The 17,066-nt window shown below is 38.7% G+C and overlaps 1 protein-coding gene across 4 annotated transcripts; it reads left to right on the forward strand.

The window, feature by feature from the left end:
* Window positions 1-220: 220 nt before the first annotated feature.
* On the forward strand, window positions 221-16,108 carry LOC123757438 (uncharacterized). Of its 4 annotated transcripts, none has more exons than XM_045741034.2 (8): window positions 221-335; window positions 5,781-5,921; window positions 8,415-8,594; window positions 10,744-10,874; window positions 11,298-11,443; window positions 11,938-12,135; window positions 13,713-13,847; window positions 14,650-16,108. In XM_045741034.2, the coding sequence occupies exons 2-8, from the start codon at window positions 5,817-5,819 to the stop codon at window positions 14,835-14,837; spliced, it is 1,083 nt and encodes a 360-aa protein (XP_045596990.2). In that variant the 5' UTR covers window positions 221-335; window positions 5,781-5,816; the 3' UTR covers window positions 14,838-16,108. The 4 variants fall into 4 exon arrangements, with proteins under 4 accessions (XP_045596990.2, XP_045596991.2, XP_045596992.2 ...); XM_045741035.2 differs by having other exon boundaries at window positions 246-335; window positions 5,784-5,921; XM_045741036.2 differs by lacking the exon at window positions 221-335 and adding an exon at window positions 476-497.
* Window positions 16,109-17,066: the final 958 nt, after the last annotated feature.

A 17,066-nucleotide genomic window follows, 5' to 3' on the forward strand; every position in this document is an offset into this window, starting at 1 on the left:
GCGCAAAGCCTCTATCAATGGTCCAAAAAGTGTCCCAAAACTAAATGTCTAACGTCATCGCTGCGATTAAAACTTACTAAACCTGGCATATCGTAATTTACCCTATAGTAATTCAACTTATCTTAAGGTAACGTAGCATAACATAACGAAAATAACGTAAAATGTGCGTATTATCTTATTGTATATCATGCGAGGTGTGACGTATCTGTGACGTCATGGAGTTTATTCCAGGGAGGATTTTGGACGGTAGAGTCAGTCGCCCTGGCGGAGGTGGAGCGTACACACGTACAGGTCGTGTAGGTCCTGTGGCCTCCCTCCTGTGTCGCCTGGGCTTGGTAAGCTGTTGGTTCTGGCGTTGTGTCGGCATGTGAGCCTCCGTGTGTGTGTGTGTGTGTGTCAGGGAGCACACGTGTCACCACGACACACCTTGTAGATACTGTTTATGCTATTGTTACTATAGATACTTCCCTGCCACGTATAAAATCTACACATACTAGGTATAATAAAGTATATACGTAGAATATATTAGTTATAGCTGTGTTAGTATGTGCCTAATACAGCCTATATACGAGTGTCTTGGCTGTATAATACAATTATAGGGAAATGTTGCTCAAAATCCTGTAGGCCTACGTGCTATCTGGCACGTGTAAATTGGGGTGAAAAAAAACTTGGTTACATCCATATAATAATACATTGTGTCGGGGGACAGGAAGCCAGATTGTATACATACATGTTAGGCTTATATCGAGGTCCCTCCCCCCCCCCCCCCTCCCTCAGGATGCAACCTTACAAGCTGACTAACTCCTGGGTACCTATTAACTAATAGGTGAACATGTGCATTAGGTGAAAGGAAATATGCCCAACCTTTTCTGTCCCGCCTCGGATTCGAACCCGGAATTCACGATTTGTGCGTCAAGAACGAACCCGACTGTACTACCGAAGACCGTCCCTTATATAAAACTGTAAGAGTCTTTTAGTGCATACGTTCTTGGTGGTGTGTGTGTGTGTGTGGTTACTAGTAGTGGCTGTGTGGTCCGTGGGCCCTGCGAGTGGCTGGTCCCGCCCTTCACAGTAATGATGATTATATAAATAAAATTACTAACGCAGGCGATGAGTCACAATAACGTGGCTGAAGTATGTTGACCAGACCACACACTAGAAGTTAGAAGGGACGACGACGTTTCGGTCCGTCCTGGACCATAACAATCGACTTGAGAATGGTCCAGGACAGACCGAAACGTCGTCGTCCCTTCAAACTTTTAGTGTGTGGTCTGGTCAACAAAATTACTAATATTAGAGGTATAATTTAATGTAATTTTTTAAATAAAGCAACTAACACGCAGGTATATGCAAGTGTACAACACGTACGTGACTGTCTACAAGATGGGCTTTAAAACGCACACAACCTTACCAATGCTACCCCAAGCGAACCCAACACAGCCCAACCTGAACTAAAATGTCGTGACCTAGTGGTGTTTCCGGCCCGAAACGCTATGCGTGCTAATGGCTTTACAAGAATGTAAAATCATCATTACTATGCACTCTCTTAACCCCCCAATGTACCTTCTTGTTATAAATAAATGTGTTTTTGGCAGTTGGCAAATAAGCGTTGTTGAATGTGTACTGTGTACACGTTCTACATTCTTGCACAATGTCTTGTGTACAGTTTGACCCCACACTGTCACCGAGACCTTCACCATGAGATTTTAAAACCTACCTAACGGGTGTTTCGGAAAAGTACATTTTCCGATGGTCAGAAACCTTGTATATTGATTGGTTAGGATTTATTACTTTAGACTGTCTTGGGCTCGGTTGTTTTAGGTTTGATTGGACTGGGGTTAAATCGAGTAAAGATAGATGGGTTGGGCTTAAAATCTACACACTAGAGCAGCTTGCCAATAATCTGACATGCTCAATAAAAAGATACTATAATGTATATGATTGATTTTTACAATTGGAAATTTTGTCATGATGCACGTACTGTATATACGAATTCACTGTACCTGAACTGTATTGGATAAGCCGAATAATCATGCTCTCTGTATTAGTGGTTGTTCATAAATTACATTGTTTACTTACTGTACAGTGGAGTACAGTATTAGTATCATATTTCAAATGTTAGATTTTCATTTAGATCATAGATACAGATACAAACTACAGGCGATTGTTAAAATGTTTAGAGAAGTAAATCACATTTAGGGCTGTTGATTTGTGGAACCAATTACTGCGTAACGTGGTGGTGGGGTCCCTCGATTGTTTCAAGCGTGGGTTGGACATATATATGAGTGGGATTGGGTGGTTATAGATAGGAGCTGCCTCGTATCGGCCAATAGGCCTTCTGCAGTTGCCTTTCTTCTTATGTTCATTATATGAAACATTAATAATGAACCTGTATTTATATTAAGAAAATTGTATAAACAATAGGTTTCTGGTCGTACACAGGATAGTCTTGAGAAATCATGATCTAGTCTTTAAATAAAAATTTGTAGTGGTCACTTAATTGGACTGAATGGTAAAGTGGCAGTCTTGGTTCTGGCAGGTTGGCATTCAATCACACTACCATTCAAAGTGGTTGAGCATTCCTTTCCTCTGTCTTATCCTAAATCCTTATCCTCTTACCCCTTCCAAGTGCCATATAGTCATGATAGCTTAGTGCTTTCTCCTGATAATTACCTTACTTGTAGTGGTCACATAATCATGCATTATATAATTATATGTGGGCCTATACTGTGCTTCAAAGAACTTGACCTACCTTTCAAGAAAGTGTCAAGAGTTTTTAGTTTCTATCTATAAACTAGCTAACAAGTTTAAAAGAGAAACTCGCCCTCCTCACAGGCACATGCTTCAAACAGATCTTGTATCACCATTTTTGTAGATACAAATTAAATAGATCATTTTGACTTGAGTATCTTATTGTATGTAGTGCATACATACAGTAATTTATTTAATATTGTGATACAAGTTTGCAAGTGCAATGAATTGGGTGAACAGCCATGGAAGTGTAATAAACTGACCTGTTATTGGATCCAAGTCACGTCGTACAGAAGAGTTTGCCAGATAATTTTAAAACCTACCCAACCTTTCAAAAACCAACCTGGCCCAAGCATGCTTAACAAAGCCTAACTGAAGCTAATATATCGATACTTCTGTACATACAGTACTGTATATGGTTTTGATAATTGGAGACAGGCCTTTGTCGAAATTCGTGTGTATTATTTGGTCGCACTCGATGTTACCATCCTGATGCCCTTATATCATTTCAATTTATGACTTTTCTGCCATCATTGTACTGTATTTCAATTTATGACTTGTCTGCCATCATTGTATGGCAGACAAGTCATTACACCAGTCTCCGTGGTGTAGTGGTAAGACACTCGCCTGGTGTTCTGCGAGCGCTTTGTCATGGGTTTGTATCCTGGCCGGGGAGGATTTACTGGGCGCAAATCCTTAACTGTAGCCTCTTTAACTCAACAGTAAAATGGGTACTTGGTTGTAAAAACGATTCTTCGTGGGGGTCATATTCCAGGGACCTGCCCGAAACGCTACGCGTACTACAGTAGTGGCTGTACAAGAATGTAACAATTCTTGTATACATCTCAAAATTTAAATTGATGCAGCTTTTCCATAACTAAGGTAGCTGCCATCCTTCGGAATTGCCCAATTTAGTTAGCCAAGCTTGCCTTAATGTGATAAAGTATTGAGGCCCGTACAATTGGATTGTATCTGCATCCCTGTACTCTTCAGGCACATGCAATACCATCATATAGCCTCGGTATTTTCTCATGCATCATGCTTTTGTGATTATATTATGTATGTCTTTTAAAAAAGTTTAATACTTTTCTGGGTGTAATTAGACAATCTTAATGAACCCTAACATAATGATTGTGGAAATGCTGGATATGTGGACTCGTACCCAAATATTCAAATAGCCCATGATAGACAAATCATACATGGGGTATTTCAATAAAGTTTTTTAAGTTTTTTAAATCAAATATATCATTAGGTGGGTTTGTTAGGCGAGTGTGATGTGTATACAGTATACCGTATAAACGCGTATTGAACGGGGTGAGAATAGCTTAAACTATTACAGTACTTCCATTTGTGTGTATTTAACTACTACATCCTTTTGTGTGTATTTATATGTTACGGCCCTACTGGGACGCAACCGGGTTCTTCTCTGATGGTAGTAGAGTTTGGGAATCCGACCCCAAGTTAGTAGAGGCTTTCAAGGGGTGTGTTCCGTAACGCAAGTTAAATTAAAGGGGGAGGGATACACATGTTCCAGTCTTTCTGATATATTTACCACCACCATATATAAATAAATAACAGTCGCACGCGGGGATTATTACTACATTTATGTACAGTTGCGTCTTCCTCCGAAGACGCTGGATGCTCAACGATGCTCACTCTGGGTAGCCCTGGTTCCTTCTTCCGTGGCCCACAATGAATCCACTATGACTGACGAATCTACCCTGGCCACAGGCCAGCCAAATCACAGTCCCACTGGGTGCTTCGTCGTGGAGGCCTTCAACCACAATCCAGCCTGTAGCTGGCAGGTACCGATCAGCTCCACTGTGTAGGCCACTCCACGACCGATACTTAGGGTTGCGTGCCCTAGCCAGGAGCCTCGTGTGACTCGCTGGTCACTCTCCTCATACAGCACCCCAGTGGGTGGTCTCCTCCACCAGCCAACCCCAGATAAGGCGATTCCCGATACTGCCACACCTCAGGCAGGCTATTACTCTCAAGAGTTCGTCCGGGGGTGACTCACAGCTTCTTCAAAGCAGACTGGTGAAGAGACCTTGGCTGCCGTGGGTAGATTGATCCATCATCCAACACAGCAGTCCCAGGTCGACTCTGCAATCAGACACGACATTAATACTGGGATGCTTCACTCACAAGCTTAGACAGAAACGTCCAGCTCTTCACTCCATAGATGGCGTTCACTGTCTAAGCACCACCTCACCAGAGGTCAGCAGCGGCTACGTCATGAGCTGACTAGGACAGGAATCCAACATTTATTGCTGGCCTATCCTGTCACCACTAGATGGCGTCATCCATTTGGAGTGGGTTTGGGGAGCGGACTCACAGATGGCGTTGTCGTCACTGCTCCGTGCTCCGATGCTGGACTCGGGTCCGTAACATTATACTAGTATAAACTTATTTCAGTTTCAGTCTCTGGTATGAGGTGCTCTGCAATAAATACCCTGTGGGCCTGTATCCAGTACAGTATATCTTTAATCGGCATGAAGTGAAGTTAACCCTACCATTTAGTCGCACTTGTCATGTTGGGGTATTTTTAGAAAGGAGCAAATTGGAAAACTGGCAAGAACTTGGCATAGCACCACCTCAATCATTAGATAATTCCCATTGTTGGAAATGGGGAAACTTGTGTGGAAAGAGGTTGTGCCCCTTATGCCAACTACTGTACTAACTTTCCCTAGTTAGCCTTCCCTATTTTAAATAGAAGACTGCTCCTATTTCAGTACAGTATATCCACCCAAACTCATTCATATACTGTACCTTGAATTATTATAGTACCCTGACCTGTGTTATGTCTAAACCTACGCTTGAAACAATCCAGCATCCTATATTGGTTATTTTACCTGGTAATTTCTTACATAATTCAGCAGCCCTGTTTCTAATGGCTTAGCACTTTATCATAATTCCCTTATCAGTGATAATCCTGATTATTAAAGTGTTAAACAAAACAGTAACTAAGAAGCTACAAAATTGCCTTTCCACTGTACTGTATTTTGCCATATTTTTCATTTCTCCAGTAGATTATTACGAGGTCATCTTCGATAATTTGGAAGATGTCGGAGGCTCGGGGGAACAGGGAATGTGTTGACCCACCGGGTGTTGTGTATGTTATGGACACGTTGCTTCAGCGGCAGAGAGAGATTGTTGCCAAAAATTATGTGAGTTTTATGATGAAGTTGGTTTAGTTATAAAATCTTGTGTTAATGATAAATCTGATTTACCTACATCCACAATTTAAGGTGATTTTACATGTATGCATACATCTGGGAATTTGCACGTACCTGTACTAGTACTGTATATGTGCGTCTCTGTACATGCTTAGATGTATCATTTAAATGTGCTCCCAGAGTCTAGCATCAGCATAAAGGCACCTGAAGGCCTTTAATAGAAAAATGGGTTCATTAAAACCTGTTTAAAATACTGTACATTTAATAAAAGTGGAATATTTAAACTTCACATTTTTTAGTTAAGCTAAAAGCATTTGCTTAGCTAAATTTTCTTTGCTAAAATGCTAAGCATTTGCTTAGTTCTGTAATAACTAGCCAAGTACCTAGTATTGAACCCCATCAATGCAGGAAGAGCTTCTCATATATAATAAAAGATGTTCATAATATCTGCATTTTGGTATTTTTAGACTACAGTACAGTACTTGTATAGTATAACGATTAAAACACATTGCCAGTATTATGTATGAATGTGTTCATGCATACAGTATTTATGTAATGTGTGAGAAAATCATTTGGAGCAATGCCATGGAATTTAATTCTCCTAGGATGACCTGGGAGAATTAGTCTATCTACATATCTTTTGTCTACATTCCATTGGTTCCAAGAATCTATCCCTGTGGCCCAGGCTCTGACCAGGCCTTCTGGTTTGTGGTCTGGTCAACCAGGCTGTTAGATGCTGCTGCTTGCAGTCTGATCTTTGAATCACAACCCAGTTGATCAGGTTTCCTTTGGAGGACGACAAAATCACAGAGGCATTAGAAGAAAAACAGAATGAAGATATGGTATACACAGACTTTGCAAAAGCATTCAATAAATGTGACCATGGAGTGATAGCACACAAAATGAGGTCAATGGGAATAACTGGTAAAGTAGGACGCTGAATACTCGGGTTTTCTGTCGAACAGAACACAGAGTAACAGTCAACCATATAAAATAGTCCAAACCCAGTTAAAAGCTCTATACTTCAGGATACAGTCCTTGCACCACTGATTTTCCTTATTCTCATATCAGATATAGACTCAAATACAAGTCACAGCTTAGTATCATCATTTGCAGATGACACAAAAATCAGCATGAAAATTACCTTTTGTTGAAGACATTAAAAACCACAAGCAGATATTTATATAGTTTTCGACAATAACATGTTTAACAGTGATAAATTCCAGGGGCCAGATTCACGAAGCTGTTACGCAAGCACTTGCGAACCTGTACATCTCTCCTCGATCTTTGGCGGCTTTGTTTACAATTAGTAAACAATTAATGAGCTCCGAAGCCCCAGGAAGCTGTTCATAACAATAACAGTTGATTAGGAAGTTTTCATGCTTGTAAACCGTTTAATAAATGTAACCAAAGCCGTCAAAAATTGAGAAAAGATGTACACGTTCAAGTACTTGCATAACTGATTTTTTAATCTGGCCACAGGTACTCGGGTATGGCCAAAAATAAGGACCTTAAACATAATACAGGGTACAAAACATAATCAAATCTGCCCATAGTATGAAAACCGCATGAAAAGGATTTGGGAATAATGGTCTGACGACCTAACGTTTAGGTAGCATAACCAAGCAAATATTGCGTCAGCCAGAAAAATAATGGGATGGATTACGAGAACATTCAAATCCCATCACAATGGTTGTACTCTTCAAATCACTTGTGCTGTCTCAGCTTGAGTATTGCTCAGTACTCGGTTCCCCCTTCAGAGCAGGAGAGATTGCTGAAATAAAAGTAATACAAAAACATAGATGAGATAAAGCACCTAAATTGTTGGGATCGTCTTGAAGCTCTCCAAATGTACTCGCTAGAATAGAGACGAGAGAGATATCAAATAATATATACGGGGAAAATACTGGAGGGTCAGGTCCCAAATCTACACAGTAAAAATAACAACGTACTGGAGTGAACGATATGGAAGAAAATGCTGAATAGACCCAGTGAAGAGCAGAGGTGCCATAGGCACAATCGGAGAACACTGTATCAACATCAGAGGTCCGCGGTTGTTCAACGTCCTCCCAGCGAGCATAAGATATATGGTGGGAACAACCGTGGACATCTACAAGAGAAAACTAGATAGTTTTCTTTAAGGAGTGCAGAACCATCTGGGCTGTGGTGGGTATGTGGGCCTGCGGGCCGCTTCAAGCAACATCCTGGTGGATCAAACTCTCACAAGTCAAGCCTGGCCTCGGGCCGGGCTTGGGGAGTAGAATAACTCCCAGAACCGCATCACGCAGGTATCAAGTTCTATCTTGAAAACCGTGAGAGGCGGCTAGTTATGCCCCTTATGTTTAGAGGGAGTGTTAAAAAAAAGTCTTAGTCCCTTAGTGTTGATGGAATTGTTTCTTGTGATTTTACTTGTATTTACATGTACAGAATATTTTACCTCTAATGTTTGCCATTAATATTGTCTTCTCCACTTACAAATTGTAGGTTGCCACACAAGTTATCCAGTACTTGCAATCCAAGTTTGACTTGAAGTCTGCATCATTTCTCAGTGAAGCTAAATTTCAATTAGTTGGCAGTGCAGCTGAGGGCCTTGTGACTTCTTCCAAAGATGACAAAGATATTCTTTTAATTCTTGGTCCTCCTTACACGCCAGAGTATTTCAAGGTTAGTTATGCAGAGTATTACCTCTCTTAGATGTACAGTACTGTAAATGTTTATACAAGTGCTCTTTTATACAGTATATGAAAGTTGTGCAATTATCTCATTTTTCGGTGTACGAGATGCAGCTCCATTAAGATGCACTACAATTTTACAAAGGTATTTTATGGGAAAAATAAGTTTAGTATGTTTCATACATATACTGAAAGTGATTTTAAAGCATGGCTTCCTTATTACTGTCTTGCACTTAAATATAATGTCATAACAATGAGTTTTATCCACCAGAAAATACAGAATCTCTTTGTTTGCAAGCTTTTGACTCGTTGTAGGTACTGTATTATAAAAATGTTTAACTAAAGGGCCTAATTTCAGGAAGAGCTTCTCGTATATAATGACAACATTCGTCAGTATTAAATGAGTCTTGACTAGAGGCCTTGATTACCCTAACAAGCTTCCCTGTCCCCCAACAATGGGGACTGAAAACATTTGCTATAATTAATATCTTGTAGACTATTGGAATAAGTTTCTAAATGGGCAACATATTTTGTATGGATGAGCTTTGTTTCCTCAGGTCAAGTGTGGTGACCCTCGTCACTCTCGCTCTACCTCTCTCCAGTCCCTGCCTATGTCCCTGCTTGGGAGCAACCATGATATGACAGGGCTTGTGTGCTTTATAATATTTTATTTATTTATATACAAGAAGGTACATTGGGTTTGAGAGCACATACATTGATGTTCTTGCATACTTGCAAAGCCACTAACATGCATAGCATTTTGGCCCAAATGTACTTTGTTTACAGTTGTATTTGGTCAATAAATAGGACTTTCCATGCATAACATTATGGATACTGTTTCCTTTCATCTGAATGTTAAAACTACCCTGGGGCTTTGGTACCTTAAGGGAAAGGAGGGGGCCAGTGCATCTACTCTAGCTAGACTGATCAAACTGGCATTGTAGAGTCTGTTTTGTATTTCCTTTGGTGTCTAATGTTTTTGAGGCCCTTTAATGGTTTCTCTGCATTACTTTGTTACCTAGAGTCGTTGGCACTTTCGGTTCCCTCTTGGTTTCGGTCCTAATTTTGGAACTGAAAGGATTAAGACCCAGTCCAGCAAATTGCTTCCTCTTAAGGCTTGTGTTCTGAATGACAAGGGTAATGAGTTTATTCTCAAAGAGCACTGGAGGGGGGGGGGTTCCTGCAAAAGTGGTTGCCATCAGGTCTTTCTGCCTTCGGTTTGATTCCTTCTATGGGCAAGTCACGAGATAATAATCCAATAAAGACAATGACAGCAGTTCAGTCATTGAAGCCATAGGACTTGTGGCTTCTAGTGTGAGATTGAGTATTTACTGTTTTCTTGATATTATTGGTTAACCATCATCTTATGCTGAACAGTTTCCTGTATACCTCCAGTTGCACAAAACAAAAAATTGTACATATAATTTAGATGTAGTGGCTATCTGAATTGGAGAATGTGGTTCATAGTAGTCACCAAATGACAAGTGGTTGAGGTGACATGTCAGCTGCTGTTTGTCAGTGTTGCACTTGGGTTTCAAGTCAAGACTTGTGTGGCAGTAACCATTAAGTGTTATTGTGCTCTACGATAAGTTATATAGGCTCGTCTACAGCAGGTAACACTGCTGAAGGTCACCTGCTGTTTTATAAGGATTTTGAGCATCTTGGACAGTAAGGCCAATTTTCTGCTGACTTCCTTGATTGCTTCTGGTTTGGCAGTTGACGGGGCTAGTATTGCCAGCTTTGGGTCCCAAGGTTTTAAGGTTGATTTTTATTATTATTATTATTAACACATTTAGGTTCATCTGCATTTGTGCAGCTACCCTAGACTATATGATGGGGAGTACAGTGTGTCAAAGTTGAGCCTGAGATGAAATGAGCCAAATAAGGTAAAATCTTCTAGATAGGTTTTTCTGGAAGATGTACATCCTGTATGTTAAAATTTAAAATTTGTCCATAATGGGGGGAAAGGGAGAGTGGAATAGGGATACAAATTTTATTACCCATATTTATAGTTATCTGGACATCTGAAGGAACAAATTTACCTCGATAATAGAGGTTACAATGTCTTCATTAAGATTTATGCCCAAGTTTGTAAAATTAAATGTGTGTAAGACATGTGCAATGTTTTTAATTTCCCTTAGTTTGTGCATGAAGCGCATGGAAGATACTTTATGCAGTGGAATAAACAGAAATGGAAGGGAGGCAAACCACGCTATGTCACCGAGAAGGGATATCTTGCTACAACCGATCTCCGAAACCATGTGAATTCATGGTTGGTACTAATGTGCATTGTGTTCATTTGAGCATTTAGTCGTGTTTTATGTCTGAATAATCAAATTACAGTATACAATAGTACTGTTCTATATCATGCGGGAAAGTTTTCAGATGACATGTTATATTTCTTAAGATTATCCTTTGGGATCAAGTGGTTGCAAGCCAACTCTACTAACCACTGCATCACATAAGAGCCTAAAAAAAATTAATGTTTTCAGGAATAAATGCACAAGGGACGTGACGAGGGTTCGAACCCTCGTCACGTCCCTTGTGGATGTGTTCATTTGATGCATCACGCTGTTGTGATTTCTGTGTAATGTTTTCAGGGTTTGCCTTGGCCTTGAAGTACAGTATGTTACTAATGTAGTTTCACTTGAAAACATTGTATAAGGTTCTTACGTCATTCTTTTCGTTTTCATAGTGTACGTTCGGCATTAGAAGGTGCAACAATAACACAGATGAAGGTGGCCCGAGTGCATGTTTGGAAGCAAACAGTTAGGGCCTGCCTGAAAGATGAGGAAGACAATGGAACACAATACATTGTTGATGTCATTCCACAGATCATGGGTAAATTGTATTACTTTCTTTCCTTGAAATGCTGTGTTGATGACTTTGCAAGAATGTAAAAATAAAATGGCTGAATTTCATTCAGCCATTCATTCAGAAAAGTTTTACTATAGTAAAACTTTTTTTTCAGCAATTTATTGTACATTTCACTTCATTCACTTGGATCTTGACTCAGGCCTCAAAAGTAAGAGACTTCTAACTTTGCCAAAGATACTCTCTGCAAGAATCTCTGAAGTATCCAACCGAGACTTAAAACCTTCCTTCACTGTGTAGGTACTTCGGAGATCCTTATTGTGAGTATTCTTGGTCTGGTTGGTAGGACATTAACTTTCGAGGCTCCGAGTTTGAATTTCCTACAATCCAAGGGAAATGTCATCTGTGCTATTGTGGATTGAGTCTTATTTGATATTTCTTGTGAAAGTTTGTATACAGTATCTTAATAATATATAGAGTGCAAGATATAAAGCAAATTGTTTGCAATGTGTGTGAAACAGGGAACACGTGGAAAAAGACAGACGGAGTAGTGTCGTGGGCAAATCTGGAACCGGAATTACAGAGGACGATCACCGATATTGAAGCATCTGGAAACTCTGCAGTACTCTATTCCCTCTTTGGTGCAGTGTCTACATCTCCTCTCTCACTCACTTCAAATTATTCTCTATTAGAAAAGGAATTTTTTATAAAAAATGAAGGTGAGTAATATTTATTAAAAGAAAAATCTGTAGTTTTTAAAAAGTTTACATATTAAATATCGTATTTTTACGGAAAATACGATGTTCGTTTTTCAAAGTTTCAGTTTGATGCCATAGTTTGAGCAAAAGAACCCTGTAATAGGGCAGCTACTCTTTAATCGCCGTTTCTTTAATTTGAACCCCATGTCCTCTTGTTGAAAACAAACTTCAAGAACATTCTTTTCTTAATTTGGTAGACTATTTTACTATGTAATAACAATTCCTGTCACTATTACGTATGTAGTTATATCACCACTTCTTTTTTTTTTCTTGACGTTGGTATATTTAACACCACAAACCTAGCCTCGCAGCTAGTTTTACAGTTCTGGAAAGAATTTAGTTGCATGTTTTCCATTTTTTTTTTTTTTTTTTTTTTTTTTACTAGTGATGTACTTCTTAAGATATGGGCACCACACAACTGCTGCAAATTCCAACCTTGATCACACAAACAAAGGTCATGCATAATTTTGTTATATTTTGCCATTCTGTGAATTTAAAGAGATTATAAAGTTGGAAAGCATTGATATGCTCCATACACAATATTCTGTGTCATCGTCAGGTAACGGTTATTATCCAGGACCATCCCTAGCGCTTTTAAAAAAAAGCTTTTACACATAATTTTCAAGTTGTGTGTGGCCTGTTTTCTCCTATTCCACATTCTATAACTAGGTATTTATTCACATTATATTTCATTTGCCAAGTGTTGCTGCATAAACTTTTGTCCAGGACTCCTTGAAGGGCATGCCAATTGTCTTAAGTGTTTCATTCACCTAGCAGTAAATATGTACCCAGGGGTTAGATATGTATTGTGGGTTGCATCTGGTACTCGTCTAGTTGTGCTTGTGAGGATTGAGCTCTGGCTCTTTGGTCCTGCCTCTAGACTGTCAATAGACTGGTGTACAGATTCTTGAGCCTACTGGGCTCTTATATCAACATTTGAAACTATGGAGTCTGCCTCCACCACATCACTGCCTCATTCATTCCATCTGTTAACTACCCTGACACTGAAAGTTCTAATGTCCTTGTGGCTCGTTTGGGTACTCGGCTTCCACCTGTTCCCTTGTTTGCGTACCACCCGTGTTAAACAGTTTATCCTTATCTACCCTGTCAATTCTTCTGAGAATTTTGTGGGTAGTGATCGTGTGTCCCCTCGCTCTTCTGTCTTCCCTTGTCGAAGTGCATTTCACACAGCCATTCCTAGTAACTTGTGCCTCTTAATTCTGGGACTAGCCTAGTGCCATACCTCTGAACTTTCTCCAGCTTCCTGACCTTCCAGGTGGAAGGTCAGCAGTGGGCTTAGGCAGGTCTTGAGAAGATAAAGTACCGGCTATATCTCTCCAACAATGGGAATTAAAAGAAGAAAAATTAGGCTCTGTTAATTTTCCTGCCCTTATACTTTGTTATATAGTAATTAGTCAAGGACAAACCACTCGCTGTGAAAAAATTAATAAATCTACAGTTGTATATAATCTATGGGCCTTGTATACTTGTACAAATAAATTTAATAAACTGTACTAAAGTTTGTATTAATATTACAGACCTGCGTAATGCAGTAATTTTAGCAAAGTTAATTCTTTCTGGTCAACGGTGGAAGAGCAAGTATGGTTTCAAGACTGCACATCTTAAGCGAGTTGCCTTGGGGAACATTACATCTTTCAGCCACCTCACACCCTGTAAGTATTAACACTTAAATGTTTTATGGTTTGTTGCAATAATTTGTTCACAAACCACTTTATACCCCTACATATGTTGTGATTTGAAGTGCACAAGTTCTACCCTTGCTCCTTCATCCTCTGCTCACAACTGAGGGATGGGTTCAGTTCCTGGGCAGAACAGAAACTGTTTTGCATTCCCAAATCCAGTAAAAGTACTAAGGTACTAGTCGGCTGTACGTCATTCGTGTCTTTAACACCACATGACTTCTGTCGTCTGCCATGCAATTTCTTTTTCTTAAAAACATTTAAACTTGCACTCAATGATCCATCGCTTCTTCGCGTGTACTGCCCAGAACAGCATGAAATGTCATCACTTTACTTTCAGATGGGTGGGTTTGGCACAGTGTAATGTACTGTGTACAAGTGCATTTGGTAGGATATAAATGGGGAAGGGTTTCACAAGGGCGAGTAGGTCTTCTGCAGTTTCCTATATTCTTATGCTTTTATAAAACTCAAACTTTACACTCTAAACTTTTTTTTTTTTTTTCTCATTAATATAAGGTATCATTAGATGTTATAGTATAAATAAGTGTTCAATTTATTTCATGTTCATACTGCATATTTATACCCATTATGAATATAGCAGCTTTCAATTAGGAATACATTATAAAATAAAATTTAGCTTAGAAATTTTTTGATGGCTAGAAATGTTTTTGAAAAACATTTCTATCAAGAAAGAAAATCTTGTATACTGTTTAATACTCCCGACCCCAAAGTGTGCAATAAGACTAGTTGCAATAAATGGTTTTTAACATTTTAGGGCAAGGTATGCATCACCTGTTTCAACTGGTGATGTCGCAACTACAAGCTGGCTACCTGGACGGCTTCCCAGACCTGCACTGTGATCTCTTCTGGCATAAAAATGATGAAGATTGTCAATATTTATCAAAGATGATTGCAAATGTAATGCTGACCCTTGACCCAAAATTTCTTTCTAATTACCTATAAAGTCAGAAAGGGTAAAGTTACAGTATCTGTATATAGATTACAGTGCATATTTTTATTTAAGACTTGCTGTAGTTTGCAAAGTATTGTATATGAAATACAGTAATCTACAGGTAATTAGTTTTAAAAGACAAGATTATATTTGGATTGAGCTCCAAACAGAATTATGCGTGTCGGTTTCCTGTTTTGATAGAAAAAGTAATTACCCAGTATAATCTAATTTTAAGTACAGTTAATACAAATTAATCATTTATGCATCGTCCATATTTCAAATCTATTTTCATCAAATTTGAAAAGTTGTTTAGGTATTGTATGTGGATAAGTCTTGTAAAATAATTTTTTAATAATTCAGTGTGGTACATTTTATTGTGATTATTACATGTTGCAATTATCTAGTTATCAAGGGAATTTTTAGTTGCCATGTTTCAAATGGCTTATAATTTGTTTTATTACATAATAATGCAATTTCGCTAAGTCCAGTGAGCCCTGTAGCTTGTAGGTAGCTTGTGTCGTGGTGTGTTCCAATCTCCTTTAATAATGCAACCTCTTCTCTTAAATTTGATTTAGTTATTGTGGCAAATTATCCAGCCAGATACGAAAGATGATCAGGCAACTCCTCTAACCTCTTGAGGCTGATAAAGACGTTCAGTATTATGATGCTTAATTTTTTACAGATTTTTTCTTATTTTTAACGTATTGGTCAATACTTTTTTTTTTTTTAATTTTCATTGAGCACTGGCTTTTAATTTCAGTTATTGAAGCATTAGAGTTGAATAAGCATTGAAGCTGTATGATGAAATGGAACTCGCGCCCCTGGCCATGTCGGGTGTACACACCATTGTGTATCAGATGTGAGCAGGAGGTGCAGGCTAAATTGCCGCACGGCCTCAATATTTGTTCATTGTTTAATAATGTCATTTTCATTCTTAGTCATTTCCTGGTAAACTGTGCTGATTTGTTTGTCCATTTGCATTGGTGAATAATGCACACCCAGATTTTAAGTTGGAAAAAGATCATGTAAAGTAGTTTTTAGTAATCTATGGTAAATGCCATATTTCTGGCAGATAGGATACAGATAGGTGCAAGTGCCTAGCTAGTATGGTGAAAGTCTTGAAAAAAATAAACATAATGACCCCTATTTTACGCTGATGTCTTGTGTGCTTAAAATCTAGTATTTTACCATAAATAGGGCTCAAAGGACTTCAACTTCTATCAGTTCTTTTAAAGTATCATTAACTTTGTGAATATACAATAAACTTTGAATATCATGTTCATTATTTTTTTATATTTTATTCCTACATGTTATAATGTTTGAGCAAAACATGTTTTCTCCGAGAGAAGTCTCGTAACCACAGTAAATACTTGCAGTGAACGTTTCTTGATACTGATCTATTTTCACGAGGTTTTGAGGATAAATGTGTGCAGCTTTGCCCTTATAAGTGAGTGTTCCTAAAAGATGTTTGTAACTATACCTGTCTTTAGACAATATAAACACTGCATATTATTCATCTTGAATGATGGATTTGTCATGCTTGTCAGAGTTGGAAAATTTTGAAGTGTGAATAGGTGTAATAGTCTTAAATTTTGAACTGCCAACAATTTTTTTTGTCTAACACTACTGTTTCTTCTGGATGAGCCTTAGGTTAACAAAGAATTTTGAGGTGTTTATAGTTCACAGTAGAGTATTAGTAGCTTTTACGTCACAAATTACTAGACATAATTTTATCGGCAATTTCACTCTTGCAGAACACTTTACATAAAAAAAGTGTTGTGTGTGATTATGAACCCAATGAATGCCAAACAGGCACACAATCTGTGTTGGTGCTACTCCATTCTCAGTGATTATCTCTTTAACTTTGTTTCTGGGGTAATGGATTGCATTTTGCAAAGTAATGTTGCCTCAGACATTACAGTACATCTATCAGCCATTATTATGGGTATTTTCCTGTAAATGGCTAAAAAATTACCAAAGCATCAAGGGTTGAAAATTGAGCACAAGAGGACTGATGACTAGGCAGTTGGATGTATGACACCTGTGGCCATGGGTACATTGTGATTGTTGCAAGTATCAATGTCCCCCATGGCCCAGTCTCTGTCCAGACCTTCTGGTTGGTGGTCTGGTCAACCAAACTGTTACATGCAGCTGCAGTCTTATTTAATCCCTCAACTGCGCCGGCCAACAAATGTTTTGAGAGTTGTCAGTTTTTATTTTTGATTAGGCTACATTGTAAT

This window comes from Procambarus clarkii, chromosome 19 (assembly GCF_040958095.1).
Source record: "Procambarus clarkii isolate CNS0578487 chromosome 19, FALCON_Pclarkii_2.0, whole genome shotgun sequence".
NCBI classification, from domain to species: domain Eukaryota; kingdom Metazoa; phylum Arthropoda; class Malacostraca; order Decapoda; family Cambaridae; genus Procambarus; species Procambarus clarkii.